Source organism: Lepisosteus oculatus, chromosome 15 (assembly GCF_040954835.1).
Source record: "Lepisosteus oculatus isolate fLepOcu1 chromosome 15, fLepOcu1.hap2, whole genome shotgun sequence".
NCBI classification, from domain to species: domain Eukaryota; kingdom Metazoa; phylum Chordata; class Actinopteri; order Semionotiformes; family Lepisosteidae; genus Lepisosteus; species Lepisosteus oculatus.
The window spans coordinates 17,453,327-17,468,750 of NC_090710.1; the positions used below are offsets into that span (position 1 = coordinate 17,453,327).

General features: G+C 35.8%; 1 protein-coding gene across 11 annotated transcripts in view; it reads left to right on the top strand.

Moving 5' to 3' along the window:
• Window positions 1-15,424, top strand: part of stxbp5l (syntaxin binding protein 5L) — a 259,708-nt gene that overhangs the window by 15,437 nt on the left and 228,847 nt on the right. For all 11 annotated transcript variants that reach the window (XM_015363844.2, XM_015363849.2, XM_015363846.2 and 8 more), the window contains exon 2: window positions 12,262-12,359. In XM_015363844.2, the coding sequence (XP_015219330.2) occupies window positions 12,262-12,359 (98 nt within the window). The remainder of the gene's footprint in view (window positions 1-12,261; window positions 12,360-15,424) is intronic.

The window sequence follows — 15,424 nt, forward strand, 5'->3', positions numbered from 1 at the left end:
TGTTATACTCAGAAAAGAATGTTAATAATGGAACAGTTAATCTCGACTGTCATGCAGTAACAAATGCTCTAGAGTCTTGCCTTAATAAAACTGTACATCTAGCCAGAAACATGGAGCAGTATCTCAGATGTCTATTTATAGTATTCAGACTAGTGACTTTGCAAATTCGAGTAATAATGAGATAGATTTAAGTTTTTCAGTCTCTTAGGGTTTTGTTTTTATTTATAACTCCAAATAATGTCTTAAACTGCTAAAACAGGGTTTGAATAATTTTTTTCAAGACTATAAAAATTGTGATAAATTCTTAAGATATTATAACAACAAAAGATTTTCAAACAAAAAGAGACCATTTGGCAGATCTAGGTCATTTAGTAGTTTGTAGCTAATTGATCTTAGGATCTCATTGAGCCTCACCTTGAAAGAAGCCGTGGAATCAGCTTCAACAACATTGTTGTTTTTTTTTCCAGATAATAAGATTGCATTAATTCCCTTTCAAAGACCTTCAAAGAGTGGATGGAGGTTAGAAGTAAAATAGTACATTGTCTTACTATTTATTATATATTATTCAATAAAAAACTGTCTATTTTTCGTGTTTCGACTAATCTGACTTACTGACATGATGGAGCTATTATGAAATTTTAAGAAAAAGGCCTTTGACTGCTTCTGAGAATATCACTCAACACATGGTTTGTAAACTGGGATACCAGTCTATTTTCTAGCTTGAACTGATTTAGTATTGCCCATGTCACAGCTGCGTTTGAAATGCCTTGAGCAGTAGGACTTATTACAACCTCTCTGCAGGGAATGGACTGGGTCACAAGGGACAGAAAGGATTAATATCAGGGAAACAGGCTTATATTTAGTTAGAATCATTGCTCAAGGCAGTTTTGCTAATTTCTCTTAACTTAGATGCAGGGAGTTTAGTATGTATGATTTTATGTGAAAGCTGATTACATTGCACAAAATGAGATTCATTCTCTCCTATCCTAGAAGACAGCTGGATTTAAAGACGCAGACTACGAAAAAGGCCACATACTGCAATGCATAATGTACTGTAACTACTGTAGCTCAGCCAACAGACATCGTATCCAGTTACACGTATGCTCCATTTTCTCTGTCCTATTGCAAGGTTTATCTTTACTCAGTGACTGGAGTTGCTGAATAGCAAGTTCGTTTTTATTATTATTCACAATAAGGAACCAAAAAAAATACAAATGTATTCCTGACAATTGGTTTACATTAAAGCAGAACTACAAATAAAAAGGAAATCATAGTCTTAACTTCACTAGATTTGAGATGTTTTTTATCTTTGTTCTTAAATGAAAGTACATTTATGTTCCACAATGACTTTATTAAGATTAATAACTGTAAGGAAATATTTTGTATAAAGTATTAATATGAAACCCGTTCAAAGTCCATTGCTATCTCATTTGATTCATTTGGTGTATGGCATGATGTTTTTATCTTTGATGGATAGCAGACATATTCCTGTGTGAAGGGCATAAACGCATTTTGTTTGACTAGGTTGGAAATGATGCAATTACATGTCAATAGCTGCACTGCAGTGCCCGCATGCAGTGCAAGTAATGCACAAAACCATTTACAAATAGGGTTTAATCCCTCTTTACCAAGCTAAATGTCTTTCTTATTGCATTTTGGAATACTTTCCAAATTTAGCTTAAAGCTACAGATTTTCTTTGTCACAGGGATGTGAAAAGCTTAGCTCGAGTGGAACAGGAGTCTTGACTCCTTGATAAAGAAACCTGAGAAAATGCAGTCACTAACGTAATCTGTCTATTTTCAGGGAGTTGACTTGGTTGAACCTAAAGCACCATTCTTCTTTTAATATCCGCAGCTAAAGGTGCTTATGTTAAATAAGAAATCTAATTTGAATACATTTCATACAGTAAGAACAACTGGTACCCTGGCTTCTTTAAGGAAATACCTGGTTGAGATCCTGGGATAAATTACGTACTAGCAACCAAATTAGACGGGCATCCTCTTATTTGTAATCTCCTGTGTATTTTGTTCATAGAAATAATTTGCTAAACAATTATGGCATTTTCTTTATTTATCTTTAGTATTTTTTTCGGTCATGCATTCCAAAAATGCTCTCAACAGTGCAAACCTAGCCAGACTTGTCCAATAGGTCGTCTGACTTTTTTCACTAATTTCACTGGGTTGATAAACTCATAATATACCAGGAAATATGAGTATATTGTACTTGCTCTGATATGCTATCATTTTTCTTTTATGCACTGTGGTGTCATCTGAAACAGAATACAGTACCTACTATATAATCGTTATTTATAATTGAATGCTTATCAAAAGAAAGGAATATGCGCATTAGAACACATACAAGTTTTATTTAATAGCTAATTTAGGACTTTATAATAAATATTTACCTTCCAAAAGGGTAAAAGTACCATAATTCAAATGCAAGACTTCCATTTATTTAGCCAGTGTCTCTGTCATGTTAAGTTTAGACAGGAAATAAGAACATACAGTAAGAACAGCTACAAAGGAAAGGAGGCCACTTGAAAGAAACCAGAGTATGAGTTTCAATAACATGGCTGGGTATCCAGACTACCACATTACTAATTCTTTCATGAGTGGACAAATGTAGGTCTGGGTCATTCAGCTGTAGTTGTGTTGCGCTGTCAGCATCCTGTTTGATAAAAAGGATGCAATAATTCTGACTTTTTCAAATACCAATACAAACAGCAATAATCACAGGTTTCTACAAGCATGGAAAGTGAAACCTAGTTCATTTCTGGCAATATAAAATAAATAAAAGCATCCTGTGCTATGGAAGATATATCACATCTTTACTGAAATGTCTAAATAAATATCAATGAGAAGAAATAAACATATTTCAGTATTCATTCTTTTTAGAGCATTAATTCCTCACAGCGTCCTGACTGTCTGAGTCCAGGGCTCAGAGCGCCTGGCTTCGTTACTTTCTTTTAACTTCATTTTCCCGTTCCGGCTTTTAACCTTGTCTTGACTTGGATGGATCACCTGGGTTTTGGACTTTGGACTGCACCCCTGGACTAGTTGCCTTCTCTACGCCCCCCGAGCACTGGGGTCACGGCCCCCTGTCTGTCAACGCATCCTATCCTGCTGTACCTTCCCCTGATGTCCTTCTCCACTTACTTCCGGATTATACAGTCTGCATAGGGTCCTGAAATTACACTTCGCAGGAGCCTGGACCAGCTCCCGTTACACTAACCTCAGAGCTTGGTTACGTGGGTTTAAACTCTAGCTGGAGGTACATTAATTTTGACTCTGCCCCTCTTTATACTGCAGATTTGGGTACTGTACTTCATGGCCTTTGAGTAGTAGTAATAATAATAATAATAATTGCTTACACTTATATAGTGCCTTTCTGGACACTCCACTCAACGCGATTTACAGATAATGGGGACTCCCCTCCACCACCACCAATGTGTAGCATCCACCTGAATGATGCGACGGCAGCCATAGTGCGCCAGAACGCTCACCACACAGCAGCTATCAGTGGGGAGGAGAGCAGGGTAATGAAGCCAATTCATAGATGGGGATTATTAGGAGGCCATGATTGGTAAAGGCCAATAGGAAATTTTGCCAGGACGCCGGGGTTACACCCCTACTCATTTCGAGAAACGCCCTAGGATTTTTAATGACCACAGAGAGTCAGGACCTCAGTTTTACGTCTCATCCGAAGAACGGTGCCTGTTTACAGTATAGTGTCCTCATCACTATACTGGGGCATTAGGACCCACATGGACTGCAGGGTGAGCGCCCCCTGCTCGCCCCACTAACAGCTCTTCCAGCAGCAACCTTAGTTTTTCCCAGGAGGCCTCTAATCCAGGTACTGACCAGGCTCACACCTGCAGAGTGATATGGCTGCTGGCATAGCAGTAGGTTATGAATGAACAGCACATGTAAGAATGATAGAGTGATAATGTCAGAACAAAATTTGTCTGATAGAGAATCTATCATAGAGATAGAGAGTATAATACAGTGGTTTTATAAAATATGTGGTTATACTGTATAGCAATCATGTGATGTATTTCCTTTGTGTTTTTATTATAATACCATGATAAAACCATTGACAATGTGAAACCAATGGCTGTTACAGAGATGCACCATTAATTTACAGCCAATTGGACTAACCTTGGGTCACATTACTTGGAACAGCTACTTTGACTAATTTGCATACTTTGAATTTATCAATCATTTAAATTTGTGTACAACTTCACAAGACTGTGGATCTATAGAAACAGTTTCGGAGTCCCAAGTCTTGTCAAAGCCTAAATATTGAATATTCAAAGTCTGCTATGTTGCAGTACATGTGTGCCATAAAATATTGGCATTAAGAACAATGTTTAACTTAAGACATTTACTCACAATTTGAAGCCAATAATTTGTGTATAATAAATAAACCTGTATGTACAGTATCTCTACACTATCTGCATGAGAGATAAAGCCTCTACAAAACTTATTCAAAGCATATTCATTTTTTTATTGTACATTAAAGTTCCTAGGACTTATTCAGTACCCAGTATTTATTCAGGTTATCTGTGAAATAATCCTAAAACTATAACAAGAAATGAGCCTTCTCTTGTCAAGTCTTCTGTGGTAAACACAAACAGAAACAAAAGTGAGATGATGTCTCACTTTTGTTTCTGTTTGTGTTGAGTACTGTATTAGCACAAACAAAAAAAAAAACAAAGAAAAAAGAAAGGGTGCCATGATCAATCTGCAAGAAAGAAGCCCTTCAATGGTGTAGTCAAAAGAAAAAAATAACAGCTTTTTACACGCACATGCTTAAAATTGTTGTGTTTCAGATGAGAAAACGCTATGAAGAAAGATGCAAAGCGTTTAAGAGATGAACATCTGCAGCTCACAATAAAACAAAAAGAAATAGGGTTAGGAGAGCTAAATCTTGTGACAAAGGAAATGCCTCACTTTTCTTAAGGCCATATGTTTAATTTTAAGAAAGGTTACAAACGAGTGCAGATCACCCAGTTCATCTTTCTCATTCGGATGTTAGTAGCTTATTGATCCAGCCCTCACTTTAAGGACACTACAACAAGGCAATTCTGCAGTTCATTCAAGACACCCACAGCCCTTTGTGTAACAAAACAAATTCTATTTTCAGTCCTAAATGCACCTACAGTATGGTTAGCCAACAAAAAACAAAAGTTTAAATGGTTTAATGTAACAGATAGAGAATTCATGGTAAGGCAAAAGTCTTCACGTGACGTGCGCTTTTTATCTTGCAGATTTAAATATTTTGCCAAGATCTGCACAAATGCATTTGTTAACATTTATATTGCAGACACATTGAAAATTGAAATTTTGCTTCTTTTAAAAAAAAAATTGTAATCATATCCAGACTGACCCTGTTAAAGCCAATCTGTCTGCCTTGAATTTTCTTGATTTTTGGAATACACCAAATAAATACCTTGAGGCTGACATTTTTGCTGTGAGGTTAATGAAAACCGTATTTGTCATCATGGTAGTTGTATGGTGTGTTCAAAGATTCTCAAAGACTACATCCTAGGCTTTAGCAGGCATGGAAACAGCCTCAGGCAGGCTTGTACTGGGAGCAGACAGAAGCTGCAGACTTAATAGCTGGTAATAAAATAGTGCGCCAAATAAAAATCTATAGGCTGAGACCTTAATTAGAGATAGGTTGACTAATGGCTTCAGGACTGCTTTATTTGAAATGCTTGGTAGTCTAACTGATATACTGGTTCCTGTGTGATGTGTTTTGAATTATGTGTTTCGTCCACTGTATGTTCCTTGTAATCATTCAAGTTTTTTTAATGTTTATGATTATTTTGGGCTTCGCTGACACACACTGCAGTGTGTGAGCAGAGTGTATCAATTTACAGAGCTGTCTGCCAGAAATCTAGAGGCACTGTATGGATTTATGAGAAACAAATTAGGGCGCTGAGCAGAGATGAAGCGAGTTTGTTTTATTATATCCATCCTTTGAGCTGATGATTGTTAGGAGCTTTATCTATAGGCTGCGATATTGATTTGGGCTTTGGACCCGTTAATGGGGGTTTAAAGGACATTGTTTCATCTCTCCAATGTGGACAGTGCTGCTTTAATTGAAGTACCTTAATTGGTGTACTCACCCCAGCTGTATGGAAAAGGGAGTAGTATTTACCAGGGGGATTTACTCTGTTATGTACTAACGTTCTATCGACAGGGACTCTTTATATATTCATTTACAAGGGACTTGGATACGTTTCAGTCTAATATGGTACTTAAAATTGGGGTTGTGTACTCTAATGTCCTGGCTTAATTTCAATTTGGGTCTGCACAATGTGGACTACCTAAACTTAATTCATTTGGTGACGATATTTTTCACTTTTCCACTTGTTCCATTTACGTAGGAGCTGTTGTCCTGTTCGGAAAGTTTTAAAAAGGTATATTGTTTGGTGGTACTTACCTACTGTAGCTGTCCTAGGGCTAAAGTGCAAGTAAACAAAGGGGAAGATAGAGATGATTGAAGGATGTTCCTAGTCATTTACTCAGGTTAATTAACTTTGCTATAAATCATTAAAACTGACATATTAAAGCATAAAATTCAACAGTAATTGATCTTTCCTAGGGAGGTAAACTATCCTCCATAGGAATGGACCATGCCATAGATAAATACCCAAACAGAGATGATTAGAGACAAGTGGGAGGAAATAATATAAAGAACATAATCTTTAGTCATCATCTTCTTCCTCCAAACCTTGAGAGAGATTTTGGACGACATCCTTATTTTAACCAGTCTTGGAACCAGATATTGGCTAAGAAATCCTAGTTTTTTTTATTTTAAAAAAATTGCTGTCTTATTATAGGAAATTTTGAGACTAAAAATGTTCTCTCCTAACTTAGTGATGCATTGTTAGAATAAGGAAGGTGATTCCTTCTGAGCGTCTGTATTTTACAGAAGGAGATTAAGTCCTGGGTAGGATCCATTTACTGTATCTTAAGTCTCTTAAAACATTTTTAGAGGTTTTCTCTGTCTGGCCTGTTAGGGTGTTTTGTTAGTTGTGTGCTTATATTAGAAGGGCAGACACCCACTGGTTATAAATATCTGCTATACTGTACAGTATCTATACTGTTATCTAGTTGTTTTATCTGTTAATATTTGTTTGTCTACATTTGGGTCTGAAAATGAAAAGAACTTATGTTTATTTAACAGATCGTTATTATTTGCCTACTATGATGTTATATTGTTAAAACCCAAGATAGATGGCTAGGTATTAATCAGTTAAGAATTTTTCTTTTGGTTGCAATACATATTTTTAGCAGAGGACACAGCCTACCCAATATTTGATCAGAGACTGAATATGTTGCTCAGCTGAGTTTGAGAAATGCTGGCATTCAGCGTAAGAAGTGTAAGAAATGGTAGGCGGTAAAAGGTAGGAGAAGCAGCCAGGAAAAATGTGTATTATTTAAATAGTTTCTCATCACAATGTTATGCAGTTCTATTTTGCCATAATATTGACTGTTCCTTGGATATAAAAGATTAAATCATTAATTTATATTACCATAAGAGATTAATCATTTTCACCAAGCATCAGATGAATGGGAATGCTAAAAGAAAATATACAAATGAAAGGAGGCTGTTTGGCCTATCTAGCCCATTTGGTAGTTAGACGCTAACTGATACTGAAAAAATTCAATTGATTGATTCTTAAGATATCTTTTAGGATTTTGGACATATGGATCATAGTCTTCTCTGCTCAAAATAAAAAACGCTGAGTTCATTTAGCCTGTCAATGTAGGATATTCCTCAAGCCCCAGAATGCAATTTAACCAATGTAACATTGTATTCTAACTGAGGTCTTGCTAGTGCATAGCAACGTTTTTAACTGTAATTCCTTGATTTAAATTCGATGTTTTTAACTAACGTTTGTACTGTATGCTTGTTTTATTACTTGTAGAAGTAAAAGGGTCATCATAAACAGTTGTTAGTTGTCATAAGTAATTTCTTCAAGCTCAGTATTTTTATTTAATTTATTTTACTAAATGCGTGCAAAATCCTGCAGTTGACTGAATTAATGTAATCTGTCAGTCTTTAATGTTTGTGAATCCTCCATTTTGGTATTGTCTGCAAAATAATTTAATTCTCTCCATGTCCTCATGGGTTTCTGTGTGCTTTCGTTTTTTTCCCTAGGTAACAATTATAAATTAGAGTTTTTACTGATTTTATGTTGGGATTATAAAAGTGAGTCTTATTTTATTTCTGCTTGACAGAATGTGTGGACTACAAACTAAAATACTATATTAAAACAAAACCATTCTAATATGGCATACAACAATATCTGTAGTATAAACCGTTCCAAAATATTTTTTCTCCATTTAATGTGTTACTGATTTGTACAAACCATTGGTGTGCCTAATAGTAAAGACAGAGGCCCCTGACCCATTTAATTTAAATCAGTTCACTACAGTACTTCATTATTCACTTATTCATTCAAGTAATATAAAAAGCTTAATGGGGTGCAAAACTAGAGATCTGAGTCAGACTGACTTAATTTATGTTTAATACCAAGAGCTGCAGGATCCCTCAATTAGAAAACTTAAATTGCCTGTAGGTAGAGTTGGTGAATGTATTTACTGCTTTCAAAAGGATTACCACTACGGAAATATGATTGTTTTAATATGCATTGCCAGTTACCAGCTAGTACAACCAGAAGATCACTATTCAAATCGCTATCTAACAATTGATAGTACTGTGGATGTGCTTTATATTCTACAGTATGTCAGAATAAACTTTAAATTGTATATGGCCAATAAAGTGATCTTATTAAAAAAGCGACATCCTGCTTTGGTACTTGTCAAATTGTTATTCCAACAATGTCCTCTAAAAGGATGTCATTCTTTGGGTTGTGGGGAAACTGGGACAGTACAGTATGTCTGGGACCAGCCATACAGTGGCTTCTTTCAAGAAATGGCTTGAGATACTAGGATCTAACTACCAAACGGACTAAGTGGGCCAAATGACCCATTTGCACCTGTTTTAGGTTCTCATTCTTTTAAACATCCAAGAGCTGCTCAACATCCACTGTAAATCTTGTTAATGAAAGAAGATCTGGTGAGCAATTCCGAACACTGGAAACTAAATTCTACTGTTTTTGCAGTAAATTGTATGTACTTTAAATTGTATGTACTCTCTGGAAAGATTCATGTTCACTGAAATAAAACAAATGCTAACCAATTATATGATTAAATATTGTCTTTAACATATAAAGATTTGTCAAAAATCTGGAGACCTCTTGACAACACAATTTCAAAATGTTGCATAATTTTAGAAAGTATTTTTTTCGGTGCTTGGATTGAGTCAATAGGTGACTGTACCTGCAATGTCAGAGCGAATTAGATAGATGCAAGGTGAACCTTCAAGTTTCTGTGGACAGGTAGATTGAAGCCTTAATGATTTTTGCTAAAGAGGATTTTGCTCCTTTCAATGGATTTTGCTTCACCATTAGTTGGTTCTACTTTGTGTGAGAGAATAAAGTTAACTTTTTTGCAGTATTTGCAACCGCTAAAGCATTAGGTAAACAATGAATAGGACATTTTACAGGAGTACAGGATTCTGTAGGATTCTTTAAATAAAACAGAAAGAAGAGTTGAAGAGTTATAAGAAGTGAAGTGGAACTGGAGCACTGGGGTGGGTGATTGATAGCATAAGAATGTATTGTGTTGTTAGTTCTTGGTCAATCAGCCAGGTATCCTATTTTGGGCCTCACCTCCACCTATTTAACCAAGTTCTGTTGCTGGCAGGACTAGAGCACTGACCCTGATCCTGGAGGGATCCAAGCTATCAGGTCTTACTGGTCATCTTCAAGGTATTGGTCAAAATAACATGGAACCAATATTTCAATACCCTTCAAGATTCAAGGACCAGAATGAATTCTCTTGATTCGCTGGAACAATGTTGGAAACTCTTAGACTAGAAAGAGTATGGGACTAGAATGGAAGATACTTAGAGAAAGCTTCTTTTATTCTTGTAAAGATTGAACGAATTATTAACTCCATAATAGTTTCAAAGATTTCAGCATTACTGGGTACTAGACAGTTTTTCAAGATGGCATACAGTATGGAAGTGTCTATATACAGTACTACACAAAAACACTTTGAATTCCCATTGTCTTCAACTTTGATATCCCTAACAATAACGATGCATCATTCTGCATTTTTTATATTTGTCTTCCCTGATCAATAACTATACAAACTGGGTTAAGAAGCAATCATTAAATAAATAAACCATATCAGTTTTCAGCCTCTGCTGACACTTTTATTAATCCAAAAGTCTTAGCTATGAATGAAAAGTTGACACCCCCTAGTAAAAATAACATCACATTTGTTTCATGCTTTCTTATTGTTCGTAACTTACAATTACAGTGCCCCTGTCTGTACAAGGTGATCTGTAGCTACACCTCTTTTAAAGCCCTTATGTTGCAGTTTGAGTATACAGTATATATTCTAAAGTACCTATACCCTTTTACCTCAGTTCAGTAGCTTGAAGGTTTTTTTGATACATGGTCTCACTCCTATACCCATATTAAATTTCCATTAACTTTCTACACTTTACCATTTGCCTCCCTAGCTATGTTTAAATTATTCCTAAAATATAAATTTATATAACACATAAGCAACCCTCCCTCATATGATACTTAAAGTACTGATGCATTGTCTTTAAGTTAATTAAAACAACATAACTAAAACAAACAACCTTAATCACAACCTTTTAAAAGGCTAAATCAAACAACATGAATCCCTCTTGTGCATCCAGCAAATGCCTGTCCTTTCTCTCCCTCCCTCCATGATTAGCACACACCCCTGTAATGAAAAGGGGCAATAAAACTGTCATTGAGCCTGTAAAGTCGTCTCCAGCCTGTCAATTCCTACACCGTTGCCACAGAACCATAAGTGTGCATAACAAATACAAAACAAGAACAAAATCATTCTTTATTTTAACTGCACTTTCATATTTACACTTGTGTACCCAGCTTCATGTTCCATTGTTGACTGTAAAGAAATCCTTGAGATGACTATGAGGATTTTGAATACTTGTATCAGGTCTCCTGGTCAGGACTTAAAAGGTTTTGTTCCTTAAGCCTGTCAATGTAGGACATTCCCTTAAGCCCCAGCATGTATCTTGTTGCTTTTCTCTGAACTAATCCCAGCACATCAGTATCTTTTCTATAACATGATGACCTGAATTATACACAATAAGGTCTTAAATTAGGTCTTAATAGTATTTAAATGTGCCTTTTAACTATATAGCTAAACATTGTTTGCCTTTTATTGCTTCTCCACCTCCTCTAGAAGAGATAAGTGGTGTCCAATAGGTAGAACAGGGGTGTTATTTTAGGACTATCTACAGTATTCTTTTCCCACTAGAATTGGCCCCCTGCTAGCTCTTTGCACACCAGTTCAAGTTCTTCTCTCCTACTCTGTAATTATGCTTCCCCAATATTGGTTAAGGTGCAACGTGTCCTGACAGTACAAGTTTCATGTGTTCTATACGGACCCCTGCTATTCCATAACTCTAACCCCTTATCTCTGTACCAATTTATCATCCATGTGTTAAACCTTCATATTCCCCTTTGCACTCGTGGAATCTGGGGAATTCAGGAGATTATACATTTCCCAGATGAATTGCATCTGGGGAATTCCTGATAAGTTTACTATAAACATTCCTCTACTTGCCAAGCTAAAATCCTTAAAATCTATCTTTGAGAGTCAGCATTCTGCCTTCTCTTATGTTATGTATTCCTTCATGGACCTACATTGATCTACCCCAACTGTAGCAGCAATGTACCATACGACCTTGTGTCTTACAGTATATATACTATAATGTCTACATGTTCCGCACATCTGTACTGTACTGTGAGCACATACTGTGACTGTGTTTTGTGTCTCCCCAGCTTTTGTTATGGCAGTAATGTTAATGCTCTTTTTGCACCTGTGTGATTTTTGTGTTGAGCAGGTTCTAAATGTGCCAAGGAAAATTCCTGTACCTGACACACTGGCAAATAAAAGTGATTCTGATTCTGATGAGACTCCCTTTTACTCATGAGCACAATGCTGTCTCCCACTATCACTACCTCCCTTTTAGTGAGTGTGTGTGGGGATCTTAGACTCTCAGACTCAGCCAGTTAATGACATGTGATTTGCTGTTTATTAAGCGTGTATTTCCAGAAATAAAATGGAAAATATAAACTTTAATTATTGTTATTGTTATTATTTCAGACGGTGCGCCATGGCTTTCCATACCAACCCACTGCATTGGCTTTTGACCCTGTACAAAAAATCCTGGCCATCGGGACAAGAACAGGAGGCGTCCGAATGTATCCTTTTCATTTTTTAAGGAACCTGCTAGTAAGAGTATTCGCATGATCTCTGTCATAATTTTTGGAATCATCTAAAAGGTAAGATGTTCTTATTTTCTGGAGATGTGGATCAATAGTTTATACTTATGAGGGTTGCAGATAATAACTATAAATATATTAACCAAATATTGTTGTTACTTTTATATTTATAAACATGCATGACAAGGCACAGTTCCCAATGGGAAAACTTCCTCCTTTCAGTTAGCTTAGCTTTTCTTTAGCTCAAGGGGTGTGTGCTACTTTGGTATTGTGGGATGTGTCTTGGGAAAAATGTTCTGAATTTTAACGAACTCATGGTGGATAAGCAAGCAATTTCACATTCTCAGCTGGGGGATTTCAGAACACAGGACAAGTGGTTCAGTACTCTCACTTAGCAGGTCTCTGAAGTGAGTGCTTTGAAAAATTGAGCAAGCTGTTTAGTGAAATGCAGGACGTGCAGCACCGAACAATATTAAGCTTCTATATGACTTTAAATTAGGCAATAATCTGATTTTTATCGACCTGGTAAAATTTCAATGTGGTTGTCATGTGTCTTGCAAATGTTTTTTAATGGTCAAATATGCAACATATGTACCTCACTCTTCCCCGTTCCCACCAATTGGAAAATGTTTTCAATGGATATTCACACCAGTCCACTGCTTCTCTCTTTCTGCAGTTTGTCATCGTCATAATACCAGACTTACTGCTCTTCATACTTTTTCAATATATTTCAAAACTTTAAATGCAGAAGTTTTAGATTTTATGATTCCATTTCTATGAAGATGCATCTAACACCAAGATCCAATACCAAAATAAAGTTTATTTCAAAGTACATTTGGGACCAGTTATGCACATTTTCATCTAAGTAAATGGATCAGACTGATTCTATATTTTGTTAATGTTTTTTTTTTTCTATGGAATAGAAATACTAGTACAGTATGGCCAAGGGCAGGTTGCTATAATGTGATCTTTTAATAGGCAGGTGTTAGGTAAATAGACAAACAGTTGTACTGTGAACTGTGAGAAATAGTGCTCTCTTTACAGCGAGGATACTGTATAGGCTCTAAAACAACACACAAAACAAAAACCTAACTTTTTTAAACTCATAATTTACTTATTTTTCCTATGCAGCTGAGCTTTACACATCAATGTTTCTTCCAAAGCTATAATCAACATAGTTTTACCCAAAAGGAGTCTCTCTAAGACTTTTAAAAACTTTCATGTCCCATTAATGTCTGGGCAATGTGTTTTCAGACAAAATCTTCCATCTTGTCTGAACCTACTGCCCTCTAACAATAGGTCATTTTTTGAAGTCTAAACATTCATTTTTAAAGGCTAAACGTTTTTCTCTTACATACTGTAAACAAATTAAATTGATATTAATCTTTTTTCTTATTTCAATTGCCTTTTTGAGTTTTTCATTACATTAAATTAATTTGATAAATACGATATTATTCTTCTGCTGTTACACATTTACTGTACCTCTGCACTAATGATATTTATTGGAAAGTGCTGGTACGAAATACTCAGATATATAAAATATGAAACATATGACATTATATATAACAGTGTGTAACATTTTAGATAGGGTGAACTCAGATGTAATATGACACATCTTTAGTTTTACTAACTAAATAGACAGGAATAAAAAATATGACTTAATGCCCTTAGGCTCATTTTATATCTCACAGAAAGTAAAATTATTTCAACTGAAACAACTGCTGATGTACAGTATATGAGGGTTTAATTGTGAGGGTATTGTGATGCTGTAACAGGATCTTTTGTGTTTTTAAATCTTAACCACCAGATCCAGGTGGCTGTAAACCAGAACATGCATGAAATTGTTCATGTTATCAAGTACATAACATTTCTTGTTATTAATGTTCACTTGTGTTAGAAATCAAGAAACAGCACCGACAATAGAAATACTCTGTGTTAAAGGAACAGTTAGTGACATAATGAAGGATATAGTCTGATGCATCACTCTGTATTCCTGAAATTGTTGAAGTAATGAATCTCTTGTTTTCTGTTTAAAGTCATTCGGAACTACTGCAGACATGCATTGATCCAAGTCTTGATGCAAAGGAAAAGACTTTAGTGGATGTTTGCGTAGCTGCAGTGGGTGATGTCATATCTTGAGACCATTTCCCTGTGGCATTGAAATGAAGCTGGCATCCTGAAAGCAACTGCAGCACATGTCTAACATAGTAGTATCCAAGTTTAAACACTCTTTTAAACACTGGATGTGGACAGTAAAAAAAATAAAAATACTGCACATGGTTGTTTCTGATCCAGTTATAACCATATGTAGTCATGTATAACACAATTTTTCATAATCTCTTAGTGTGCGAGCTATTATCATCAACAGATTCAACATTCTTGACTACAAATACCTTAAGAGACCTTAAGAAATCCCAAGGTTCTAGCTTGAAACACAAAGTATCAATAGAATAAGTTCTTAGATCTGGTGGCAAAATAGCATAATGGAGTGGTAGTTATCACTGCTCTTGGGTCCTGGGTTTGATTGCAGACTGTAGCATATTTTGTGTGGCTTTTGCATGTTTTTCCTGTGTTTTCACGGGTTTGTGCGAGGTCTTTTATACCACCAGACTCCCAGAGACATTCTGGCTTTGTTCACTCTAAATTAAGCCCTTGTGCCTGTGTGTATTCCATGAAGGACTGGTGTCCCATTGATGGAACCACTGGGACACCAATGAAACTGGAGGATGACCTCCAGGTTGGTAACAGGTGGGTTCTTTTTAGAACAAATGATGGAATATTATTTCTGCATCTCCAAGACAACAAAACAGCAGTTACAGAATTCCTTGAAATTATCACCAGATGACTGAAACCAGTGGTGTTTTTTCTTTTCAGAACTTCTGTTTATTTTTACATCTCTGCTGTAACAGATATTAAAGTACAATTTCAATATCAGGAAAAAAACATTGGTATTCTTCTGAAACAAGCTTCTAAATTAAGGGATAAATTATTAATCACCACAAATACAATATCCTGTAAAATGTGCAATGTTTTATTCAGTTTTT